The sequence below is a fragment of the Balaenoptera ricei genome, chromosome 3 (assembly GCF_028023285.1).
Source record: "Balaenoptera ricei isolate mBalRic1 chromosome 3, mBalRic1.hap2, whole genome shotgun sequence".
NCBI classification, from domain to species: domain Eukaryota; kingdom Metazoa; phylum Chordata; class Mammalia; order Artiodactyla; family Balaenopteridae; genus Balaenoptera; species Balaenoptera ricei.
In genome coordinates, this window is record NC_082641.1 from 117,930,084 (window position 1) to 117,954,597 (window position 24,514).

The 24,514-nt window shown below is 49.3% G+C and overlaps 1 protein-coding gene and 2 long non-coding RNA genes across 3 annotated transcripts in view; 2 read left to right on the top strand and 1 right to left on the bottom strand.

The window, feature by feature from the left end:
- LOC132362568 (uncharacterized) overlaps positions 1 to 22,391 on the top strand; it is a 28,152-nt gene extending 5,761 nt beyond the window's left edge. Inside the window, exon 2 of the long non-coding RNA XR_009502400.1 lies at positions 22,207 to 22,391. This is a non-coding gene — a long non-coding RNA (uncharacterized LOC132362568). The remainder of the gene's footprint in view (positions 1 to 22,206) is intronic.
- Positions 1 to 24,514, top strand: part of LOC132362569 (uncharacterized) — a 70,302-nt gene that overhangs the window by 32,438 nt on the left and 13,350 nt on the right. The window lies entirely within an intron of this gene.
- LOC132362566 (U6 snRNA-associated Sm-like protein LSm3) lies at positions 23,152 to 23,840 on the bottom strand. Its single transcript, XM_059917276.1, has one exon. The coding sequence runs from the start codon at positions 23,801 to 23,803 to the stop codon at positions 23,495 to 23,497; it is 309 nt and encodes a 102-aa protein (XP_059773259.1). The 5' UTR covers positions 23,804 to 23,840; the 3' UTR covers positions 23,152 to 23,494.

Genomic DNA, 24,514 nt, shown 5'->3' on the forward strand with positions numbered 1-24,514 from the left:
GAGTCTCCTAATATTCTTAGATATGCAGGGAGATTTCTTACTGAAATAAGAGTAGGGATGCTGTATAAAAAGCAACTCAGGATACAAAAGCACTTAGGCAAGGAGCATGTGTCAGCCCAAGGATTGGGTTCAAAGACCCATTTGGATAGCCAGGTCTTGCCAAACCAGAACGTAAGGCTTTTTGCCACAGGTGGAAGCTTGACATATGTTTTGGTTATCTATTGCTATGTAGTAAATCACCCCAAATCTTGGTGTTAGAGATTCTATAATTTGGGCAGGACTTGGCAGGAAAGATTCATCTCTGCTCCCTGGGCCTGGAACATAGGAGATAACCAGTGTGCTGAGTTGAGTATGTGTACTTTCTACCCTTGAATGGGATTTACAAACTTTCCTTCTTGGCTTTCATATTTATAGCTGTCTAAAGGGGCACTATTGGGTTGGCTTACACCAATAATACAGAGGAAGAAGCTGTTTGGTTTGGCAGATGCTTTGGAAGGGAGAGAGGGATGGGAGCATGGCTGCTGGCTGTCTCACTGCTGGGAGGGGTCACGCGATGCCCACGCTGAGAAGCTACTACGCTTACGCGTGTCCCGTCCAGGCTTGGGCTTTTCCACTCTTACTGGCTTGGTTTGGCCCTCTTGTTTCCCATGAAGTTAATTTAAGTTCAGTCGTATTCTGTCAACTGTTTCAGTTTCAGTGAAATCTTGTACTTCTGGTTCATCATAACAAGAAATTGTTCTTTTGAATGCAAAAAAAAAATCCCCCATCCAGTATCCCTTTTCCCCCTCTCCCTCCTTCCACGTGGCCTCTCAGTGTGGCTGACTTGGGCCTCACAGTGTGACAGCCTCAGGAGGTCTGGGCTCCTTAGGCGTTAGGGTACAAAAGTGGCAGCTGCCAGGCCTTCCTTTAAAAAACAAACAAACAAACAAAAAACTTTTCATTTAACTTCTTTTTTTTTTTTTTTAAATAAATTTATTTATTTTATTTATCTTTGGCTGCATTGGGTCTTCGTTGCTGTGCACAGGCTTTCTCTAGTTGCGGCGAGCGGGTGCTACTCTTCGTTGCGGTGCGCGAGCTTCTCGTTGTGGCGGCTTCTCTTGTTGCAGAGCACAGGCTCTAGGCGCGCAAGCTTCAGTAGTTGTGGCACGCGGGCTCAGTAGTTGTGGCTCGCAGACTCTAGAGCACAGGCTCAGTAGTTGTGGCGCACGGGCTTAGTTGCTCTGCGGCATGTGGGATCTTCCCGGACCAGAGCTCGAACCCATGTCGCCTGCATTGGCAGGCGGATTCTTAACCACTGCACCACCAGGGAAGCCCCATTTAACTTCTAATTTTGAAAAAATTCCAGACTTACAAAAGCTTTGCAGAAATAGTACAAACAATTCTGTATACCTTTCACCCAGATTTCCCCAAATCTTCTGCAACTACAAGGTAATGATCTCCCTGGCTTTTTTTACTGCCCAGGCTCAGAAGTCTCAGCACATCACTTCCACCACACACTCTGTCAAAGCAGCCACAGGTCTAGCTAGCAGAGATTCAAGGGGAGGGGAAATGGACTTTACTCTTGATGGGTGGGTGACAAAGCCACAGTGCAAAATGGCACGGAAACTCTACCCCCAAGTCCCAGTGGTGATGGGTGAGCTCATCATGTTCAGTGAAGCATTCTAAATAACAAAACTCTTTCTAGGTTCTTATGAATATGCCATAGTAACAAAACTGTTTAAAGTGAAAATTAAACACAACAGTATCTCCAGTCTTAGGTCAGAAGACAGGCCATCTGTCTTTTTAAGGAAAGTTCTGTGAATTGGTTAGAAAGTCATGAAGTCCGAGGTTTTTAAATTCTCTCACCAAGTGGTATGGACTTATATACACTACCAAATGTAAAATAGATAGCTAGTGGGAAGCAGCCGCATAGCACAGGGAGATCAGCTCAGTGCTTTGTGACCACCTAGAGGGGTGGAATAGGAAGGGTGGGAGGGAGGGAGACGCAAGAGGGAGGGGATATGGGGATATATGTATATGTATAGCTGATTCACTTTGTTATAAAGCAGAGACTAACACACTATTGTAAAGCAATTATACTCCAATAAAGATGTTTTAAAAAAGAAAAAGAAAAAAAAAAAGAAGTAAATTCTCTCACCAAAATTGAAATGGCTCCCACTCAGATACCTCAAATCATTGGAAATGTTAAGAGTTCTCAGCTGATCACCCTTCCGAGCTCATGGCAGACATCACTCATCAATTCTGGCTCTAGCTGCTCAGCCCCAAATTTGGCTTCAGAATCCTCCTTACCGAAGGATCCTAGGCAGCCGCTATGAGTGAGGCTTGAATTGTTAGGTAAGATGAGGCCATTTTACCATTCCTTGCTAGGCCGAATCCCTCTTTTTAGAGATACTAAAACTGAAGTACAGTGAGGTTTAGTGACTTGCCCAGGGTCCACGAGTTTTGACTAGGATGTAAGTCCTGATTCCAAGCTAAATGCATTTCTTCTTTATGGCCTGCTGCTGCGATCCAGCACTGATTCCACAGCAATTCCCGGACGCCTTCCCTCTGCCTCCTCCCTCCGCCCTGCCCCCCAGCCACCGAAACAAACACAAAAACCTGGTAGTTATAACAGGGTACCACTTTCCTAGTAGACAGGTAAGTGGAGTGTGATAAAAGCTGGGTTCAAATCCCCTTATTAACACGAGGACCTGGGCAGATTGTTTAACCTCCCCGATCTTTGCGTGTGCCTGCCTCCCCTTGTAAGCTTCCTGAAGGTGATTTTTTCTCTCCTTCATCTCTGCTTCCACAGAACCTAGAACAGTGCTGACACGTGGTACATGCTCAGTAAATATTTGCTGGATGGATGGAAATATCACCAGTTTGAAAGGTGGTTGTGAATTCATGCTCCATGTCTGGTCCCCTTTCCCTTTGAGCCCCTTCCCTTGCTATTTAACTCTTGGGAGTCCAGATACTGCGGTTTTATTCATATTTTTCTGGGTTAGGACTGATATCTGACAATGTATTGATGTAAAATAAAATGAATTCTGCTTCAGCAGAGTCCTTGGGATGCCCCCATGGAGTTCAGAAGCCTGATTGGCCTTTGAACTGGATTTCTCAGCCTGTAAAAAAGTGCCCCTGTTCTTGCTCTTTGTAATTTGAAGGAGCAAAAGGGGAGCACCTGTTCCAGGAGAGCCCTGCCGGGTCACTGGCCAACCAGCAAGATGCTGTGAGCGGCCTTTCCTCAGTCCACAGTCAGAGTGCCGGCTGGTAACATGGCATATGGTGCCCCTGCACACGCCCTTTGGTGTCTGACACTGCTCTCATCGCTCAGCACAGGGATAAACGAGAAAGGAGTTTAACGGTCTGGCATTTCTGGCTAATTGGCTTGAGGTCTGGAATTACAGCTTGGCTTGTTTGAGCCTTTTATGCTTTTTTTTCATCAGAAACTCCGATCAGGCATCGTCATTGCCCTGGGAAGACTTTCAGCATAGATAAAGTCCAGCTCAGTACCTTCTTTCTCTGCCAGGCATCAGATGACAGAATGTCTCAGCAAGGACACTGCCTGGTGCCACCTAAAGCCGCATTGGCTTAGGAATCTAGGTGGAGTTTCTCCAGTTCCCTGAGCTTCTGTTTCCTTATCTGTAAAATTGGTATTATAGGACTGTGGCGAAGCGAAAACAAAGTCATATACCACGTAGAGCGTATGGGCAACGAGGGACTTAGCACCCTCCCTTGGCCCACACCACTTTTCTGAATTTTTGCTTGTGGTTGGATGGGGGTGGTGAAGACAGGAAGCCCTCAGGGGAAAGGTGGGGAAGCCAGTTGCTGAGGGTCATTCCTGATCTACCCTGAGAATCCCCACACGTCTGAGGCAACCGTGGGGACTGACAACTCCAAAGTCATGTCATCTGCAGTTTGTAGCCGTATAACTGGTCTCCCTCCTCCTGCTCTTGCCCCCTGCTGTCTGTTTTCTCCCCAGACCCTCGAGAGGCTTCCCTTATCACGCAGAGTAAAAGCCAGTCCTTAGGGGGACCAGCCAGGCCCTCCATGAGCGGGCTGCCCCCATGCACTGCTCCACCTTCACAGGCCGCCCCATTCCTACCCCGGCCTTGGTATTTGCCATTCCCTTTCCCCCTCCTCCGAAATTGACTGGGCTTGTGTCCTCTCGTGGTTCTTGCTCAGCTGTCACCTAGTCAGAGAGGCCTTCCAACCACCTCCCCTCTCCCTCTGCCCCATTTAACCAAGCACCCCAGCCTGGCACACTCTCCCCGCTATGCCCACCTCTTTTCTCTTCCCAACACATTGTTCACATGTCCCTTGGCTGCCTTTCTCCTCCTGCTGGAACGTAAGCTCCTTGAAGGCAGGGACTTTTGTATGTCATGTTCACTACTCAATTCCAAGTATGTGCTGACTGGCTGAGTGTCCCCTCCCCCAATGTCCTCTGCCTGCACAGGTGTCTTTGCAGCAGTCTACTTCCAGCCTTACCTTGGGTTCCTGTTCCTCCTCATGTCCTCTGTACAGAATCCTGGGAGTGGCTCTAAGGAGCTGCTACTAACTGAGTTTTTGCTGTGTCATGCCTGGTGCTGAACACTGTATATCCATCAGCATTTAATTAGCGTGACAGCTCTATGAGGTGGGACTTACTCTTCAAAAGAAGAGTTTGCCCAAGGTCAGAGCTAGTAAGTGGCAAGCAAACATTCTAACACCATGTGTGACCTGAGAGCCTGTTCTCTATGACAGTGCCCCAGAGGCTCCACCACCCGGATAGGTGCCAGCGCCCGAGGGCTCTGCCCCGTTGCTGCCTTCCACTCTGGCCGAGGTCCGCACTTGGCCTACCTTGTGCTGCTTCCTTCTTGGTCTCCTGGTTTATCCTGATCTCTGCCTTCTTCATGGCAAGAGTTGACTGTCTTGCGAAATACTTCTTTATATCTTATCCTCACTTGATCTTTGTTCAGTTAATTCATTTAACCTTCGTCCTTCCTCTTGCATCTCTTAGCACACATTCTGGGACGTTCAGTTGAATCTTCTAGTGCCCAAAGGGCATTTTCATGGAATTCCTTGGAAAAGTGCCCTTATGTCTCACATGGGCTTGGGCCAGCATCTTTAAAACTTCGGCCAGCCCTGTCAGAATCGGGAAACTTGTGGTTTCTGACTCAGCAAGTAGGTCTGGTCACGTAGACTCTTTGCTATGAGAAGAGAGACAGACCCAGTGGCCACAAGGAGGGAGGTCTCTAGAAAGGGAGGAAGAAGAGAAAGATGAGCAAGGAAGGGATATGAGAGGGAGACAGTATGGTTCCCAGACCTAGCACAGTAGCTGGTAGTTAGTAGTGCTTCCAGAAAGATCTACAGAAAGCATGAAACCTCAGGGCCTATCTAGATGAAGGCGCAGAAACTGGGGGCAAATGGGACGGTTGCCTGTGGTCTGATCCAGCCTGAACTTGGCCCCTCAACTAGGAGAAGGCGGGCTGCTTATGGGGTCCTCCTGGGATGCGTGGCTCTTGATAAGGGCTCTGACCCCAGCTGTTTCTCTCAGCACTGCGGGGCCCCCCTTTCCCTATCTCAGGGAGGGCAGGGACCTTCATGGCCCATCAGGCTTAGAGCTTGCTGATTCTTGCTTTGGAGGGGAAACTGCTCCTTCTTACTTTTTGTCATGGTCTACTGGCTTCCATTTAGTGGAGGCTTTGCTACCAGCCTGGGTTTCTATGTGATAGGCCAGAGGTTTTGATTTACCTGAGGATGAAAAGGTTTAGGTGGAAGCAGTTCCTCACCTAACGCTTGGGTGTGCCAGAGTAGAACCTATACAAGTTAAGGGCTCAAACATTTCTTTTGCCCTCCTTAATGGTTTTCTATTATTCTTAGAATAAAGACCAACATTCCAAAAGGTCTTGAGAGGTCCTTCATGGTGTAGCCTTGCCAGCAGATTCTGTTTCAGTTCCTCAGCCTCACCAGGCCTCTCCTCCCATATGGCTTTTGCAAATGGTGTTTCCTCTATATGGCTTGGAAAATTCACACCTCTCTTGACTCAGTACAAGTAACCTATTAATCCTTCCCATTTCACTCCTGTGTCACTTCAGCGATGCTGAGTGATACCTTACCCCCAGCCCGGTCTGGGTCAGCTTCTGTCCTTCATAGTACTCTCTGGGTTTGTAATTTTACAGCCTTGGCTCTAGTTAGAGAATTACGGTCTCCACCACGGTCTGAAAGCGTTCTGATAGTAGAGACCTTGTCTGATTTGACTGACCACTTGATTCCCCAGTAACTACTTGTTGAGTGATTGAAGATGAGAAGTTTAAAGATAGCACAGGGAACTCTGCTCAATATTCTGTAACAACCTGATTGGGAAAAGAATTTGAAAAAGAATAGATACATGTATATGTATAACTGAATCACTTTGTTGTACACCTGAAACTAACACAACATTGTTAACCAACTGTACTCCAATATAAAATAAAAAGTTTAAAAAAATAAAGATATGCAGGAGAGAAGACAGGGTGAGTTTCTGGAATAAGCTTTTTCAAGTGTTAAACTCTGGGTTTGAGTTTGCAGAAAAGACTGTTTTGCACTACTTTTCACTCCCTCACGTTACTCATTTTTTGGTCTGGGTTCTGAGCAGAATATTCAGTGTGGAGCACTGTTGCAATACTGGCAGTCACAGGTATGTGAATTATCAGAACTGAGAGATGCAGCTTTGGGTCATTTTTGCCTCCACTGAATGGTCTGGTCCCTAAACATAGTAACAACTCTCATAGAAAAAAAAATGTTTTCCCATTCATAGTCCAGATACCCCATCAACTCAAATCTTTTTTGTGTTCTTATTTCCTAGGCAGTTCTTGCTTATGTGCACGTGTCATTTGCACCTGGCTGCCATTGTAGTGTAGATTCCATTGTGTATTCTGTTTCCCCCCCCACTTACTTTGTCATAAGCAAATTTCCTATAAGGCAGGGCTTCTCAACCTCAGCACGTCGACGTTTGGGCCGGGTAATTTTGGCGGGGGGAGTGGGGCGCTGTCCTGTGCCTTGTACAATGCTTAGCAGCATCTCTGGCCTCTTCCCACTAAATGCCAGTGGTATCTGCTCAGTTATGACAACCAAAAATGTTGCCCAGACATTACCAGATGTTCCCTAGGGGCCCAGAACCTGCCTTTGAGAACCACTGCGATAGAGTCTTCATAATGAAAACTGTACGTTGGCTTTTGAGCCCAGTGGAGGAAGAGGCCTTCCTAATCAGCTTCACTAGCAGCTGAAAAATTCATGACTTTTTCTGGTGGCCTGCCCAGGAAGAAGGCTCCGGGAACTTGGAGCTATAAAGAATTCCCTCTTGACCTCTTACTGGACAGACAGTAAGAGGCTTTGTTTCTGAGCCTCTCTGCAGGTGGGATGGGAGAATGTGGGTGTTTGATACCAATTCCTAGATTAAAACCAGGAGGACAAGAAGAGTTTGAAGCCAGTGGTCTAAGTTTTTGAACATTTAATATTAATTATTAATTGTCAAATAGTTAATAAATAATAGTTAAATAAAAGAGCTAATAATTATCAAGTGGTTATGGTGTGTCAGGCATTTTTATGTGTTAACTCATTTAGTCCTGAGAACAACCCTCTGAGGTAGATCTTTTCTCATCCCCGTCGTATAGATGAAGGAACTGAAGCAGAGAAAGCGTGAAACTTGTTCATGGTCTCACAGCTAGGAAGTGGTAGAGCTGAGATTCAAACCCACCAATCTAACGCCAAAGCCTGTGCTCCTCAGTGACTACGATTTATTGAGCACCTAGTGAGGTGCCCAGCTCTGGGCTGAGAGCTTTATGGACATGGCTTCAATTCTTGCAATAGTCCTTCCAGGTAAGTGGTGTTATCCCAGATCTTACACATGTGGAACCTGAGTCTTAGAGAGGCTGTAATGTCTTGCCCATGGGTCCCCAGGTGTCTGACCCAGAGCCTGACATGCTTCCATGTGTCATGGGGCCTCCCATGAATGAGTAGAAGTTTTTGTTTTTGTTTTTTTTTTAACTTTGTCTTCCTTTCTTCCTTGGAATCTCACCACTCACTCGTTCAACAATTGTGAAATGCCTTGTGTAATTTAGTGCCAAGCACTAAATAAATGTTACTGTTTCTAATTAGATCTTGTTCAGGTGCTTTGTGTACATGATCTTTTTTAATCCATACAGTGGTCTTGGTGGTTTCCTGTTTCAGAGATGAGGACACAGGTTCAGAGAGGTGAACTAACTGGCCTAAAGTCAAAGAGTAACTCGCTGAGCCATGAATTGAACCCAGGTCTGTCTGGTTCAAATTGTATTCTTAACTTTCATGCTCATTTGCATTCCATTAGGAAATATCCTTGAAATACTTCAAAATATTAATAATATTTATATATAATATTTTATATTATATATAATATTAATAATAATGTGCATTGTTAACAGCGGTGAAGAGGTGGGCTCTCTGAGTATGACGTGTGCTCTCTGGGACACTCAGTTGCAACTCTTTTCCTTTCTTTTCACAAAAGCAGATTCGATTGGCCTTTAGTGAGTGAACTGGGCTCTTGGCACCAGTTTTGATTCTCATTCCCCGTATTTGTGACCTCAGGCTTTAACTTGACAGATCTGCTTAGCTAGGCCCGCGCTTAGATGAAGTCCCGTTCGTCTGTCCCCCGGCCCCCGCCCTGTGACTGCACTAGGTCTGGGAACTGGCGTCACATGAAGACAGTCTGGTCACGAGGACACTGGGGGACCATAGGCTCCTAAAGATGGCCTTGGGTTTTTCCATCTTCTTGGATATAGAGACACAACCTGTTTTGGTCAAACGCTTCATGTAAAACACTCTCTTTTGCCTTTTCAAAAGCTTTGGCCTGCCCAGCGCTCAGGGGTAATGGAGTATGAAAGGGCAGCTGCTCTTTGCAGATCCAGTTTACTCAGCTGGCCAAGGAAGTGTGCTCAGTTGGCTGGACCGGGCTGGACCGGGCTGGCCCAGGAAACAGGGGTGTTTGAAGTCCTACCCTGCTCCCAGACCACTCGCCCCCAGGTGCAGCCCAGGTTTTCTGCTCTAGTACTGCGTTTACCCAGTCTTGAAACTTGACATAATGCCTTTCATTCACATCTCGCATAAGCTTTTTAAAGTTAGGTTGATGTAAACAATGAGGAAATTGGTTTGGTGGGCAAGGAAAGGAAGGCTGCTTTGGGTAAAAGGAATCCAGGGAAACTGGAAGGTGCAGGTGGGATAGATCAGGTCATCTCTAGAATTGGAGCCAGGACCGTGGTGTTGGGACCGCCCTGTGAGTGTGAGGTCACCTAGGGTTGCGGGGGCCTTTCCCTAGGATGCGTCCTTCCAAATAGCAGTGAGGCATTAGCTGTGCCGAGAGGCCAGCCCGGGGCCCGAGCACAGTCCGTGTGGCTCTGCCTGCAACCCCAGCCGTTGTGGCCCAGCTCCCATGGGCACCCACTTCCCCGTGGTCAGTGTGGTTAGCCGCAGGGGAAAAATCTATATTCCGCTTACATTGTGGCTCCCCAGAGCTGAGACGCTCCAAAAAGCGGGACGCAACACAGGACGATCATAACTAAAATGCTGACAATGAAGATGGCGAGGGCTGGTGTCTGTAGATGAGGGCTTAGCCCAGCGTTCACTGACACTAGTGTGGGGACCACGCCCAGCATGGTCAGGGTCCAGAAGAGTGGCTTTCTCCAAACCCTGATTTAGTGCAGCTCTGCTGTACCCCAGGCCACTAGTCCTGGGGTACAACCGGGTTCTCACACAGAAAAACATGGCTTCATTCTAAATTACAGGAGTTACTTTTTAAATTACAGGAATATCTCTTCTTTATAGAAAGTAAATAATACCCATTCTTTTGCTATCCAGAGACAGTAGTTAACATTTTTGTATAAATCTTTTGGTCTGTGTTTAGTTTTTTATGATGCAGCCCTTTTTGAAATTTGACTAGTATGTTCATCTCTGTCCAGGAGATATATTTGCAGCTAATATAAATGCTACATAAAAGTGTTGTTGGGTGTTTGGGGTTTTTTTCTTCATCTTAAATTCATCAATCTGTGTACCCTCAGCTGCATCTTGGTCCCGTAGAATGTGAGTCTTGCGAGTGGCAATCAGTGGTTTCCGGTGAAGTCTCCATTGCAGATGTCAGTCTCACGCGGCTGACTTCATGCTGGGCGCCCCCAGCACCCCCCCCCCGCCCCCTCCCCCCCCCCGCTCTACAATACACAGTGCTTTTCTTCTAGCCATTTATTTTTTTTTACAGCAGCAATAATACTTATAATGTATTATCTGTTTACTTTGTGCCTGGCACTGTGCTGCTTTTCAAGGCGTTAAATCATCTAATCTTTATAACAATCCCAAGAGGTCGGTGGTGTTATGTCTCCGTTTTTCAGGTGAGGAAGCCGAGCCACAGACAGCTTGAGGGAAATGTATTTTACCGAAGTGGACTATGCCAGGTGTAGCAAGCTCAGCCCCCGAGCCCAGTGAACCTGCATCCGCAGCGGCTGGACCTTGGGGGCTGCAGAGATGAAGAGGACCCAGCTTCTGCCCTGAGAGCTGCTCTGGCAGGGGCTGAGAGACCCACTGGGACCGGCCAGTGAGTGGACCATGACAGTATTTGTAGCCTGCCCTGCCCTTCTGCTGTTGGACACTTGCCTTGGCTCCCTGAGGGAGTGGCTTCCTCCTCCAGGAAATACCGGCTTTCCTACCCACTCTTCTGGAAAGCCTTATCAGCTCGCAGCCAGGAAGCTTGCTGCTGTGTGCCGTCAGGGCTGTAACTCTTAGTTTTGAGAGGCCAGTACTGCTTCCCTCCTTGTTCCCCTGCTGTCCTCAGTGGCTTTTTTCTCATTATATCAGTGGCATGCTGCGTGTCCAAGCTAGGATCCTGGTTGGAAAAGGTGGCTCACTCCCTAGGGTGCCCTTACGCATCCTCAGCCTCCTAGACCTTAGAGGCTTTCTGAAGCTGGAGAAGGGCATCCCCACCGCCGCCCCACACACGCGCAAGTGCATGCACACGCACACACGTTTCCCCTAGAGCTTGCACCTGGGTGTGTGCGGTGATATGGAGAGCTTTGTTCTTGGTGTCCCAGGCATCAGAACCTTTTCCCAGGGACACAACCGGCTTAAAGACCATAAATTGAGAATAGCCTAGGAAAGATTTCAGTGCTTTTCAATTGCATTTTCCTTAGGGGAAAAAAAAATTTCCATTAGCCTTACTTTTTGGTAGTGTCTTGGTTCCCTCTGAACTTTTCCATTTAACCCTGAAATGAGTCCATTTGGTAGCCTGGGATACCTTGTCGGCCTGGAGGATTTTGGAGCATGCAAGATTCTTTTCGAGTTGTTCTTAATGGGTAAAAATGGACTTTCGCTTCTGAGAATAGGTGTATCATGGGTAGTTCATAAAGGATCAATATTCTCCGGCCCCGCCCCCTCCCCCCAAAAAAGCCCTGTCCAAGTACCCTTGGGCAGCCATGGGTAACCATGAGTTAGTTCCTCAAGGCTGCGGGCACAGTACCCTAGGCCTACAGATCTGAAGGAAAAGCTCTCAGGAGGGCCCTCGGGAGAAAGTATCTTCTGGGGCTGCGGGGCCGACTCTCCCTGGCCCAGCCAGGCTCGGGCCCCTGAGCTTTTGCTTGCTTCACTCTTTCCCAAGATGATCTCCTAGTCACATGGATCCCTTCTGGGATAGAGTGATGGCCCTGATACCAGGGACTGCCCTCAACCATTTCAGGAAAGTTCTGGATGAGCCAAGATCTCTTGAAGGACTTAAACTGACAGAAGTGGGAGTGACACCCTTCCTTAAGAACTTAAGACTGACAGGGTCTTCTTATTTTTTCTTAATAGTGCTTTGCCATTGCTTCAGAGAATAGCCAGCTAAGCCTGTATCTGCAGCTTGCTCACAAGGTAGGCTGGAAACAGCTTTTCCAACTGAGGTAAAAGGTGCAAGACAAATCGTTCATTCACTCATTCATTCATTCACTCATTCATTCCATGTCCCTTATATGCCAGGCCTACCAAGTGCCCTGTGCCAGACTAGGGGCATGGCGTGGTGAGTGACGCTGGCGTGTTCAGCATTTTTATCCAGGTAGAATCAGGAGCTAAGGGTCACCAGAATTCATCTTGGAGAGCAAAAGGAATTCCTGAGCAAGACCTTTCCCCTGTGCAGGCCTGGGAGAAGGGTAGGGAGGGTGAGGGGTTGGCAGAAGGATTCTTGGTGGTCGCCAGCTCCAGCTGCTGTCGTGGCGGGGCGGGTCACTGGGATGGCTGTGAGGTTGTGCCTCATTAGGAGGCAGTGCCCCCGGCCCTCCTGGGTCATCGCCCAGCAGCCTGGCGTCCACAGGAGGCGGCCCGGCAGTACCTAAGGGAAACAGACACTTCTTTTACCCTATTTCCCTGTCACTTGTTGGTTCTTCAAAAAGACCTCAGTTCATTGTGTAGAAGGAAAAACTGTCTATAGACTCGGCTAGCAGCCTCACATAATGCCCATGTTGCTTCCAGGTGTCTCAGCAGTTAGGGAGTCCTGCCTTCTGCCCTTCAGGTCTCTGTCTTGGGAGTAACAACGGCAGCTAACAAAAACCAAGAGCCTGCTGTATACTGGGCACTGGCCTATGTGGCTTAACTCATTAAGTCCCCAAAAACCCAATGACGGAAGAGGTGCTATTATTATCCCCATCTTACAAGTGAGGAAACTGAAGCTAGGAGAGGTTGTCACCCTTCAAAGCGGCACTGAGAGTGGACCCCGGGGGATACGACCCTACAGCCACCTCTCCTCATCTCCACGGTGTTCCTTGGCGAGCTGCTAGGAGGCTGGGGTCTGTTTGTGCTGTGATCTCAGGGGCGCTCCTGATGGAGGACGACAGCAGGGAGGCAGGAGTGAGCCCTAGGCCAAGTGTGCCGGGCTTTCAGAGTTTGCTGAGAGCCCTTCCGTTCTCCAAACTGGCGGGGCTGTAAATAAACCCACCGCTTTGGGCAGCTGAACCCTGCTCAGTGGATGGGGAGCAATCAGCTGCCTTCCGTCCTTCCTGACATGTTGGAGGCTCCCTGTGTACCCTTTCCACCTCCAAGGCTAATCTCACCTAGTTTCCCACCTCAGCCTTTCATAGCAAGGATTAGCCTGTCTCTTCCTGTTTCACTGGAAAGGTGGTTGGTCCTGCTGTTGGAGACTTGTTTTTGGATTCAGCTTCAGTGACAAGCTGGCTGGAACTAGTAGAGTTGACCATGGAAGGAGGTTGTCTTCCTGAACTCCAGCCCTGCCTGCCTAACAGAGCTCTAGTCACAGCCCTGCAGGCCAGGCCCCTGCCTCCCCTTCTCCCCTGGGGAAGTCTCTGGCCTCACGTTTGCCAATGGCCATTCTCAGTGGATGTGGTGGTAGTTTTCAGGACCCTTGGTGGTTGACTTTTGGGTGGCTTGCGGCGGTGTTACAGAACAGCAGGGACTGTTGGGGACTGCTTGGCGGAGCCCAGGCCCCCCCCCCCCCGCCACAGGTCTTTCCAGATCTACAAGGATGACCTTTGGCGCAGTGAAGTGGTGGGTGGTGTGCTTCAGGGGGCAGAGGGTGGGGTGGGGCGCACTCGTTACAAGTCAGGTGTGCCTTGCTCGAATCACCTGCCCACCACGCTCACTGAGAGTGGCTCTCCTGTCCCGTCCCCCCCTCAGAGCTCACCGTGTACCAGGGCTCTAAACTGGGGTGCCTTCAGGTGAAAATACAGCTATTTTTACTGTCTGCCAAATTAAGCTTGACCAAGGAGGAAGAAAACAACCTCAGGCGTTTTACATAAATGTGTCTGCTAGGACTGTTAATCAGTAACTCAGGAACCTGGTACGTGCAGAAAGAAGCCAGTTGTGGTCTGTATACCTAAGATAAAGACACATTTTGTGTTCAATAAAAGCGATATGGTGGTGTTTGCCTTGTTAGAAAATGCAGCAAGACCTATTTGGATGAGGCTCCTGAGGCCGGCACTCAATGTGAGTCAGGCTCATATTGCCGATGGCAGGGCAGCCTGTGCCTGTCTGTGCCGGGGCACTAATTGTAAGAACCCAGCAGCCACTTCCGTGGTGATCTCTGCCCATCTGGGCCCATTCCAAAGAGCCAGCTCCCCTCAAAGGAGCCTCTCCACCTTTTTCTGTAACCCAGTGCCTGAAACCAGAAAAATAATTTTCCTGGTTTCTGTTTAGCATCCAAAATCATAGCAGTTGTTGTCTTATATCCAGGGGCCGCTGACAGTGGGAGTTTGAGGCTTCTGAGTCTATTTCTGTTCTACTCCTACCTTTTCTCTCCTTGCTTTGTTTCCGTGATTCCCTGGTTCCAAGCGTCTTTCCTGCTTGCTTAGCAGGGTATGAAATAATAGATCGTGCAGTTCATCACCATCACCACCGCTCCCTCCTTGGGGCAGGGGGAGTCAGGCCATGATGACTCTGTCAGTCAGGAGAAGCCAGGGCTGTAGCACAGCCTGGGCCAACCTAAAATGCTGCCTGTTTCTGGGTGAGCTGCTCACTAGCCAGCGTTTCTTTAAATTTTCTTATAAAGGAAGGAAAACAAGGACAGGGCAGTAGTAGGATTGACATTCCTCTCTCCTTAGCTCATTCTGAAAGGCCCTGTCCTGATTCTGAATTCTAGTTGTTGAATATTGGTCCCCCCGCCCCCCAGTATGGCATGTCACCATGCACTTCCTCAGATATGTCGTTGGCTCTTCTTTCCAAGGTGTCTTGTGAGCTGCCTGAGTCAGGGACCATGTCTTTCATCCCGGACTCCCCTGCGGGGCTGGCTGTGTCAGGGAAATGAGAAGTGAGCATGTGGGGTGGGAGGGAGCCTGAGCAGAGTACCCGCCACCACAGCAGCTTCTCTCTCCTCCAGCACATCCTCTGTGAGGTCTGGCTGGAGAGGTCTGGAGGGGTCTTCGGACTGGAGGGCAGATGGGCACCTGGCAGACAGAGCGGACCTCCTTTTTTGGATGGCTGTGATGGGCGTCTAGCTGTCTGGCCTCCAGGGCAGCCCGGGGGACCCGGGGACGGTGGGATCAATCGCATCACCAACCCAGGAGAACTGAAACAGCTGCTGGGACAGAACGTCCCTGAGCCACCAGCCTATAGAGCTTTGCCTCCTGCAAAGCTCCCATATCTCTTTCCCCGCAGGGTGTTGATATGTCTGGAATCCTCATGAATAAGCGGAGGATGAAAGAACGTAGGGTTTATCATTTTAACCACTTTTTTTTTTTAACTTTTATTATATATTATCATACAGCTCAAATTTGTCTGAGTCTTTCTACTTCGTGTCCTGTCCCCTGGGCATCTTTCATATTTTCACTGTAAACTTCTTGGCTTTTTTTTTTTTTTTTAATTTATTTACTTATGGCTGTGTTGGGTCTTCATTTCTGTGTGAGGGCTTTCTCTAGTTGCGGTGAGTGGGGGCCACTCTTCATCGCGGTGCGCGGGCCTCTCACTATCGTGGCCTCTCTTGTTGCGGAGCACAGGCTCCAGACGCGCAGGCTCAGCAATTGTGGCTCACGGGCCCAGTTGCTCCGCGGCACGTGGGATCTTCCCAGACCAGGGCTCGAACCCCTGTCCCCTGCACTGGCAGGCGGATTCTCAACCACTGCACCACCAGGGGAAGCCCTTAACCACTTTTAAGTGTACAGTTTGGTGGCATTAAGTCCATTCACATTGCTGTGCAACCATCACCACCATCCATCTCCACAACGTTGTTCATCATCCCAAACTAGAACTCCTTACCCACTAAAAAATAAATCCACTCTCCAGTCCCTGGCAACCACCTTTCTACTTTCTGTCTCTATGAATTTGGCAGCTCTAGGTACTTCATGTAACAGGAGTCATACGGTATTTGTCCTTGTGTGACTGGCTTACTTCACTTAGCAAAATGTCTTTAAGGTACACCCATGTTGTAGCAAATGTCAAAATTTCTTTCTTTTCTTAGGCTGAAGAATATTCCATCGTATGTATAAACCGTGTTTTGTTTATCCTTTCATCCACTTGGTGGCTTCCACCTTTTGGCTGTTGTGAATATGCTGCTGTGAACATGGGTGTGCAAATACCTGTTCAAGCACCTGCTTTCAATTCTTTTGGGTACGAGTTGTAAAGCACAGGAGCAGGATGTCTTTTGAAGGTCAGTTTCTGATGACTCACCCTTCTCCACTGAGGGCTAGACTCACAGGCCAAAAGGTAGCTTTACTCACCGCCTAATTTTAGACTCCAACATAACCACCACTGGTCACTCGTAACATCAGGCTTCATTTTGATATTTGATAGGCTTTCACAGCATGTTAAAATTCCAGTTTTATGTATTACCTGTCACTGACTACACTTAGCTGGCCACTTCCTTGTGATTGTGGAGGCACCCTTGTCACTCGGTGGTGGGCACTGACACTAGGCAGTGCACCTCATTACACCCGGCTTGCTCCCAGGGGTGCAGGCTCTTGATGACTTTGCCCCTCCTAACCCAAGTTGGGCTGGTCTTTTGGTCTCGTCCCCAGACCTGGCTCCGTCCTGGGACCGGAAACCCTGAGCCCACTGACAACTGAGGATGTTGAGGTCACTTGTCTTCTACTCGCAGCAGCTTTGGGCAGGTGTGGTGTTACCCCCCAGGTCTGCTGATTCTTGTCATCTGTTTTCGTTTCATCCAGTTCTTACACAACATTTAACGTTATTAGAATTATACATCATTTCTTTCCTAGGAAAGTAAAATACTTTTCTGAAATACCTTGGCATTTGGAGTTGCTGCAAGAACTGGTGTTCCCTGCACCAGCTTAGAACCAGCCCTAGGGCCCTCGGTAGTTGGTGAGGTGGACACATCTGGGGGACGATGGGCTTTCGATGGATTCACCTGTCCTGTCATGCATGGGTCTCTCTACCTCTGGACGAGACTTCCTTTGGCCAGCACCCGTCTGTATTTGTCAGACGGGTTAGGAAGTAGAGATGGGAGCACAGGGAGAAGACCTGCACCCTGCACTTGAAGACCTCATAGTCTAGTTACAGCATTTAGAAACCCTGAGGATAAACTAGCCATTTCTGAGGCAGTCCTGTTGTCTTATCTTTTCCAATGCCGCAAGTAAAAAGAAAGCATTGCCGGCCTACAAAGGCAAAGGCTCCTGCTCTTACCCCCAGGCTCTGTTCTGGGCCCTGTACCACACGTACTGTACACGTAGCCTCCCCTTTTCATCTAAGGACTTCCCTCGGGCCCATCTCTGTCTCGGTGCTGCATTCTTCTTAAGGGCTGCTTGGTATTTCTAAGACTAAGGGTTTTGAATGATTGTAATGATAGTGTGATAGCAGCAATTCAGAGTCACAAAGATCCTTGATGGGCTGGGCCAGGTCAGGAAGGCTTCTCGGAGGAGATGCGCTGAGCCCCAGGTGGTGGGTCCTGTCCTGTCAGCGATGCAGAGGAGGAGGAGGGCGGCCTCTGCTGCTTTTCTCTTCTGCTGTTCTCGGGGCTGACTGTTGCTTTCTCCTGTTCTGGCACGTGGCATTAGTACACGCTTAGTACTGTGCCGCCGTTTTAGTCCCCTGATGGTCGCCTTATTGGGCTTGGTTTTAGATGCTGGAGGATGAAGGGAGGAGTTTGCCAGACAGCGGATTAGATGCTTCTCAGAGGATCTGAAAGATCTGTGTGAGGTGTGGAAGAAGAGCCTTTCACATAGTAACCCAACCTGGAGCAAGATCTCTGGCCTAAACCCTGGGAGCTAATGAATCAGGCAGCTATTTCTGGAGCTGACCTGGAGGAGAGGGCACACTTCTCTGCCCTGGGGCAGGTGAGCCATTTCTCTGGCAGGGAGAGAAGGAAGAGGCTGTTAAGGGTGCACAGCCGGATCTGGGAGGCAGGCAGGCATCTCCGCTCACGTGTCACATTCTGCACGGGAAGGCTGAGGACTAGCAGGTGGTCTGGGAGGGACTGTGAAACCCACGGTGGGCTTTCCTGCTGGGGTCGGTGCCACAGAGCCTTCAGGTCTTTAGCGGGTGGGTGGGTTGTCACTAGGCATGGGCCTGGCAGTCAGGATGCAGGTCTGTCTCTGGTCCTCGGGTTATAGCCCTTGTGCTGTTGTCCTGTTTGTTCCCATGCTAACCGGGTCCCTCTTCTGTCCCAGGCTCAGTATATCAGCTCCCCGTCCCCTGTCGTGGGCTCTGCCTGAGGTTTCCAGAGTCACACTTCCCAAAGACGTAACCATGTCTCCCCGACCCTGAACCTGGGCTCTGATACCATGTGGTTGGTTGAGGCCAAAGGAAAATTGACAGGGACTGTGTGTGTGTGTGTGTGTGTGTGTGTGTGTACGCACACGTGTGTGCATGGGCAGTTGGGGTGAGAGCACGGCCCGGAGTTGCTGGCAGTTCTCCCTCCAGCAGTCGTCCGTCCTCCTGCTGTGGCGCTACTGGAGGTGGCCTGGCTCTCTTCATCTGCCCCCTCCCCTCATAGTGGCTTTGGGCACACCCCTCCCTTGTGCTGGACCTGTTAGCCTCTGCCCAGTGAAGGGCTAGATGACCTTGCAGGCCCTTTGCTTCCAGAACAGCCTATGACTGCCTCCTGGCCTCTTGTTTATTTCTGAGGCTTCTCCCCTGAGTCCGGGTGAGCCCCCCACCCCTTCTCTCTGCCGGTTTAGGCCAGCTCTTTAGTCAGTCCTGGGAGGGGTCTGCCTGAGTGTCACTCATTTGAATAACAGTAATAACACCAGTGAGCATTTATTGAACGCTTGACAATGTGCTAGACACTGTGCTGTTAGCGTTTTGCATGCCTGATCTCTTCATTTTCCCAGCAAGCCTGTGGGGTACAGATTACTGACGTTACTCGTATTTTACAGCACAGGAAGCTGAGGCTAAGAGAGGTTGTTACCTGCCCAAGGTTACATGGCCAATGAGTTAGATGAGCCTATATTTAAATCCAATTTGGTATGGCTTATTAAAATCTCTGTTCCTAAATTCTAATTGTGGTGCCTCCCACTAGATTGGAGCAGTGTGTCTTTGGGAATTGTGACCTGGATTGGGGCAGCAGTATCAGGTAGGGAAGGGTTTCTTCCCTGCTTCTCTCCGAACTTCCCATCTCCAGACTCTGCTGACAACCCACTGCCTGCCCATCCCACCGCCCCTCCTGCTGAATCTCAGGTTCCTGGGAAGAGTTGTTGGAGCCTCTGGGGCCGCTTTAGCAAGGAGGAGGGAGGGCTGGGGAGATGGGGACGAGCTTTTCTGAGAACACAGCCAGTGCCCCCTGCACTGGGTTGTCTTTTTGTGTGCTGTCGGGTAGGGCGCAGGGCGCGGGCTGGGTCTGTGCTAGGCGGTTTCTGCCTGCGGGAGGGATGTGCTGGTGCACACCTTGCCCGCTGCAGCCGTCAGCATCGCTGGGGTTCAAGGCGGTTGTCTCTCTGCTCCGTGAATACGGCCCTAAGTGGGCTCCTGCCTCCTCATGGCAAAGCTGTCCTCACCCTGCTTTCCACAGAGACCAGAGTTCTGTGGCCACCAAATACAGGCCTCCGTGTTTGAAGCCCAGAGGAATTTCAGCCCATAGAATGAATACTTTTCTTTGGGTTATTAGTTAGCCAAGTACCAGCCTTCACACTGTGCACGCACCTGGAATTGGGTTTCCTGACTCGTGAAGGGGAGGCATTGGCCCCACTCCCTTTCAGGAGACCTTCCGGTGCTCTAGTGCGGTATGACGCTCGCTGAGCCACGGCTGGGCTGTGCCTGCTGACAAGCAGCCTTCCTCGTGGGGGCAGGTAGATCCGCTCTGAGTCTTGCAAAAGCAAGGGAATTTGGCTGTGAGGTGCCCGAGGCCCTTATAGGTAGGGCTCGGTAGCGGGGTTGCTGAACGTGGCCGGATACAGACCCATGGGATCCGTGCAGCGTGGCTGAACAGTCTAGGTGGCCACGGAGAAAGCGCTGTAGGAAGGAGGAGCCTGGATGTCTTTGAGCAAAGGAGTGACTCGATGGGCAGGTAGGTGTAGAACAGTGGGAGTGTGCCGCGTGAGGAGCCAGGAAACTGACCTTTCGGTGCTACCTTCTAGTTGATTCTGGACGGACCACGTAGCCTTCCCTCATGCAGTTGCCTCTTCTATGAAATGGGACCATAGTGTGTTCTCTGCCTGTGAATGTGCAGGGATATCTATAGACTTCAGTCCAATGATGGTGAGGAAAAGGGTGATGAGGGCTGAGTCTGGGAGCAGCAGGCAGGTGCCTTGGTGAGAAGGCATCTATCCCACGTCCCAGCACTCTGGGGTGCTGCTGGAGGGCCCCAGAGGCAGAGCAGAAATGTGGAGGGGATACTTCCAGGACGAAGGAGTGGAGGATGAGCCCAGTGACTGTGTTGCTGGGGTCAAGAGAAAGCCAAGGGCTGGGGCGGACGCTGCTTTCAGGGTCAGGTGCGAAGGCACTGAAGTTGCCGACAGCGCTGCTGAGGGAACAGGCTGGTAGGGCGGACGGCAGCGGCGTGGGGCTCTGCTGAGGAAGTGGGAGGAGAAAGAAGGGCATGATGCTGGCACTCACACAGGTGAGGGAGAGAGGGGAGCCGGGGTGGGGGGTGGTGAGGGACCTGAAGGTGGCCCCTGGCGGACCATGGACTCCCCAGGGGTTTGCAAAGGCTAGACTCACTGTACCTGCTCCTTGGTGCCCTCTTTCTGCAGGACCAGGCTCCAGTGGGCTTCTGACTACCTGCTCAAACCCAAAGGGGAGGAAGAGAAGAGGTTGGGGTTGGTTTGGGAAATGCCACCAGCTCGTGTCGCTGGAGAGGGAAGGAGTGCAGAAGGAACCCTGGCAAGTGGGGCTGTTGGGGACCTGGCGTGGGAGTGTTTCTGGCTCATGGGGCTCAGTCTTAGGAATTGCACCAGCGCGAGGACCCTCTGGTCTCCGAGCTCCTTGCGGGGAGGAGTGGTGATTTGATACAGCTACTGCTTACCAGGTTTGCCCAGTAGGAATCCCAGCGTGTGCCCAGGGCTGAGTCAGCAAGGCCTGAGGGGAGTCAGAACTGCATTGAAGGCAAATCTGATGGGTGAAACTGAAGGTCACAGGGGCCAGGCCAGGCCGTGAAGGGAGCAACATAACTGGGAGCACAGGTTAGGGAAGCTGGGCCGAGGGGGGTCAGTAGGTAACTGTGACATTGGGGAAGGCATCCAGGACTGAGGCCAGTGCCGCCAGGGAGCCCAGATCAGTGGTTGCCAGCTGCCCCCAAAGAAAGCCCCTGGAGCTAGCACTGTGGCAGAGGCTAGAAGAGGTCTGAGCTCTGCTGAAACTGGACAGCCCTCCCTCCTGCCTACAGGACCCTGGCAGTGACAGTGGAGGAGTGGCTTTGAGTGTGGCTTTGGAACCGGACAAGCCTGGATTTGAGAAAAATATAAAATGCAGAGCAGAGTAAAAGCCCCCACCCCTCCCACACTCTGACCTTTGTTTCTTGCATTCTTTCAGAAATCTGTATGTGTATGTGTGTGTATATATATCCTTTTAATTGTACAAAAATAACAATGCACAATGTACAATATACCTTTTATCCCTTGCTTATTCACTGGCAACATGGAAGAACCATCTCGTTCTTTTTAATGGCCATTTAGTATTCCATCCTATGGTATGCATTAGCTTGCCTAATCAGTCTCCAGGTGACAGACAGCAAGGTTGTTGCTAGTTTGGGGTTATTTTGATACAGCAGCAGTCACAATGTACACACATTTTTGAACAACGGGACAATTATTTCTGTAGAAAAACCCTAGATACAGATTTTCTGGGTCAAAGTTCTATGCACCGCCCCTCCCTGCCACCGCTCCCCCAAAGGGGTTTCTACCAATTCACACTCCTGCAAACAGAGTTTGAGAGTTACAAATGATAGTAACAGAGCTGTTGTGAGGATTAAATGAGATAATGTGTAAAGCTTTCAGCCAGTCCCTGCCACATCAGGCTGTAGGGCAGGCCTCACTGCAAACTGGATCACTTTGATGAGTCAAGTAAAGTGCTGGGTTGGGTTTCATAGTCAGCTTGGGGAACGGGAGGTGGCAGGAAACAGTGCTCTGACAGCTGCTGAGCAGATGTCACCTTCATTCACACATCCAGGAAACTACCTGATGTGGGCCAGACACTGGAGCGGGGATGGAGCAGGGAACCAGGTAGCGTGGCTCCGCCTTCACGGAGCTGACAGTCTGGGGAGAGAGGGAGACCTCGAACAGGTCTCCACAGGTTGTGCTAAGTGCTCGAGCAGCATAGGACACCGCTGCTCAGTCCCCTCTGATTGGGTCTCTCTCTCCCCGCCCCCGCCCCTCCCCTGCCCCCCAGTGTACGTGATGGAGCGGGAAAGGAAGACGGACGACACCGGGTGTCAGGCGGCCCTGGCCGCATGCTGGGCTGCTCTCTGCTGCTGCTGCCTCCTGGACAACTTGGACTGAGTAGCCGAGACCCAAGTGCTCCCTGCAGGCCTGCTACCTTCTGTTACTGGAATAAACAACTAGTGCTGCACAGTTTACATTTTTTCTTTCTTTAAAAATTAACTAATCTACAGACTTCAAAATTTTAGCATCTATGATAGGTGTGAAATGGTATCTCACTGTTTTAACTACCTTCCTGCTTACTAGTAACCTTGAACATAAACAGATGTTTTTGATTTGCCTTTACAAATCTTGTGAATTGCTTGTTACATATCCTTAGCCCGTTTTTTCTATTCGTTTGTCTTCTCTTACTGATTTGTAGGGAATCTTTAAATATTCCACACACTAATATTTGTCACTTTTATAGGCTTGGAAATACCTTCTTCTTGTCTGTCTCTTAACCTTTTTATAGTGTATTTTCTAGTATGAAAGTTTTGTTTATTTTCTATTTTATTATTTTTGGCTGCGTTGGGTCTTCGTTGCTGCACGTGGGCTTTCTCTAGTTGTGGCGAGCAGGGTCTACTCTTCGTTGCGGTGCGCAGGCTTCTCATTGTGGTGGCTTCTCTTGTTGCGGTGCACAGGCTTCAGTAGTTGCAGCACGTGGACTCAGTAGTTGCAGCGCATGGGCTTCAGTAATTGCTGTGTGCGGGTTCTAGGCTGCACGGGCTCTAGAGCACAGGCTCAGTAGTTGTGGCGCACAGGCTTAGCTGCTCCATGGCATGTGGGATCTTCCCGGACCAGGGATCGAACTAGTGTGCCCCACCTTGGCAGGAGGATGTTAACCACTGTGCCACCAGGGAAGTCCCGAAAGTTTCTAAATGTCATGTTTATCAATCTTTCCCTCATGCTTTGTGTGTGTGTGTTTTTTTTTTTTTTTTAAATCAAAAAAGGAAACATCAAATTTAATTTAAAGAAAGAAACCCAGAAATTGTCCGAAAAAACAATGGAGCAAATCAACTCCTGAAAAAGTTCTGCATCTTGGTGATCACATTCTTTGCAAGGGTTGGAGAAAAATAAAAATGCCATTTAGCTTAAGAATTTGTGAGTTATCTGCAAATCAACTTATTTCAGAAGTGGAAGAATTCGTGGTTATTTCTTAAAATCAAAACGTACGCCGGTTTCTCTTTTGAATATCTTCTACATTTAAAGAGGCAATCACACAAAATCTCCTATTTTCCACACAGGATAAATCCTTTGTTTCAACCAACTCTCAATGGTGGGGCAACTAGCACAACACCGTCTCTCCGGACAAAGAGCATTGGAATATTCCGTTTTGTTGATTTATGTATCTCTTCATATGTTTCTTCATCAATTTCTATAGTTGTCACAGTTTCTTCCACATCTCCCAATATCATATTTAAATGCTGATCATAAGCATGTAACCTGCCTCGAAGCTCTCTGTCGTTTCTCATTTTCACATAGATTCGTTCATCCAGACTGAGTCTGATGAGATCCAGAGGCTCTTCTACAGTGTTGGTAGTTTGTTGCTGGTCCACGTCGTCCGCCATCTTTCAAACCCTGCGCTCTTTCGCTTTGTGTGTTTTAATCTTTGAAAAATCATTTTCTATTCCAAGATTGCAAAGATAAGCCTATATTTTCTTCTAAAACTTTTTCACAGTCTTTTTTTTTTTTTTTGGCTGCATTTGGTCTCCATTGCTGCACGCGGGCTTTCTCTAGTTGTGGCGAGCAGGGGCTACTCTTCATTGCAGTGCGCGGGCTTCTCATTGCGGTGGCTTCTCTTGTTGCAGAGCGCAGGCTCTAGGCACGCGGGCTTCAGTAGTTGTGGCGTGCGGGCTCTAGAGTGCAGGTTTAGTTACTCCGCGGCATGTGGGATCTTCCCGGACCAGGGCCCGAACCCGTGTCCCCTGCATTGGCAGGCGGATTCTTAACCACTGCGCCACCAGGGAAGCCCTTTCACATAGTCTTTAGTCCACCTAAATTTGTGTTTGATCATGGTGTAGGATAGGGTTCTGGTTTTCTTTTTTCCATTTTGATAGTTCCAGCACCATTTATTGATTAGGTCACCCTTTCCCCACTGATTTGAAATGAGATTTGTCATATAACAAGTTCCTACATATAAATGGGCTAGAATCAGAAGTCTGGTGTGACAGGCATCTTCCCTGCCCCCAGGACATGCATACACACATACTCCTTTCTCTTCTTTAGAATTTTCTTGGATATTCTTGGCCTTTTACTGTAATCTGGATTTTAGGATGAGT

Coding starts and splice junctions, on each gene's coding strand:
- LOC132362566 (XM_059917276.1), bottom strand. CDS start 23,803: ATGGCGGACGACGTGGACCAGCAACAAACTACCAACACTGTAGAAGAG.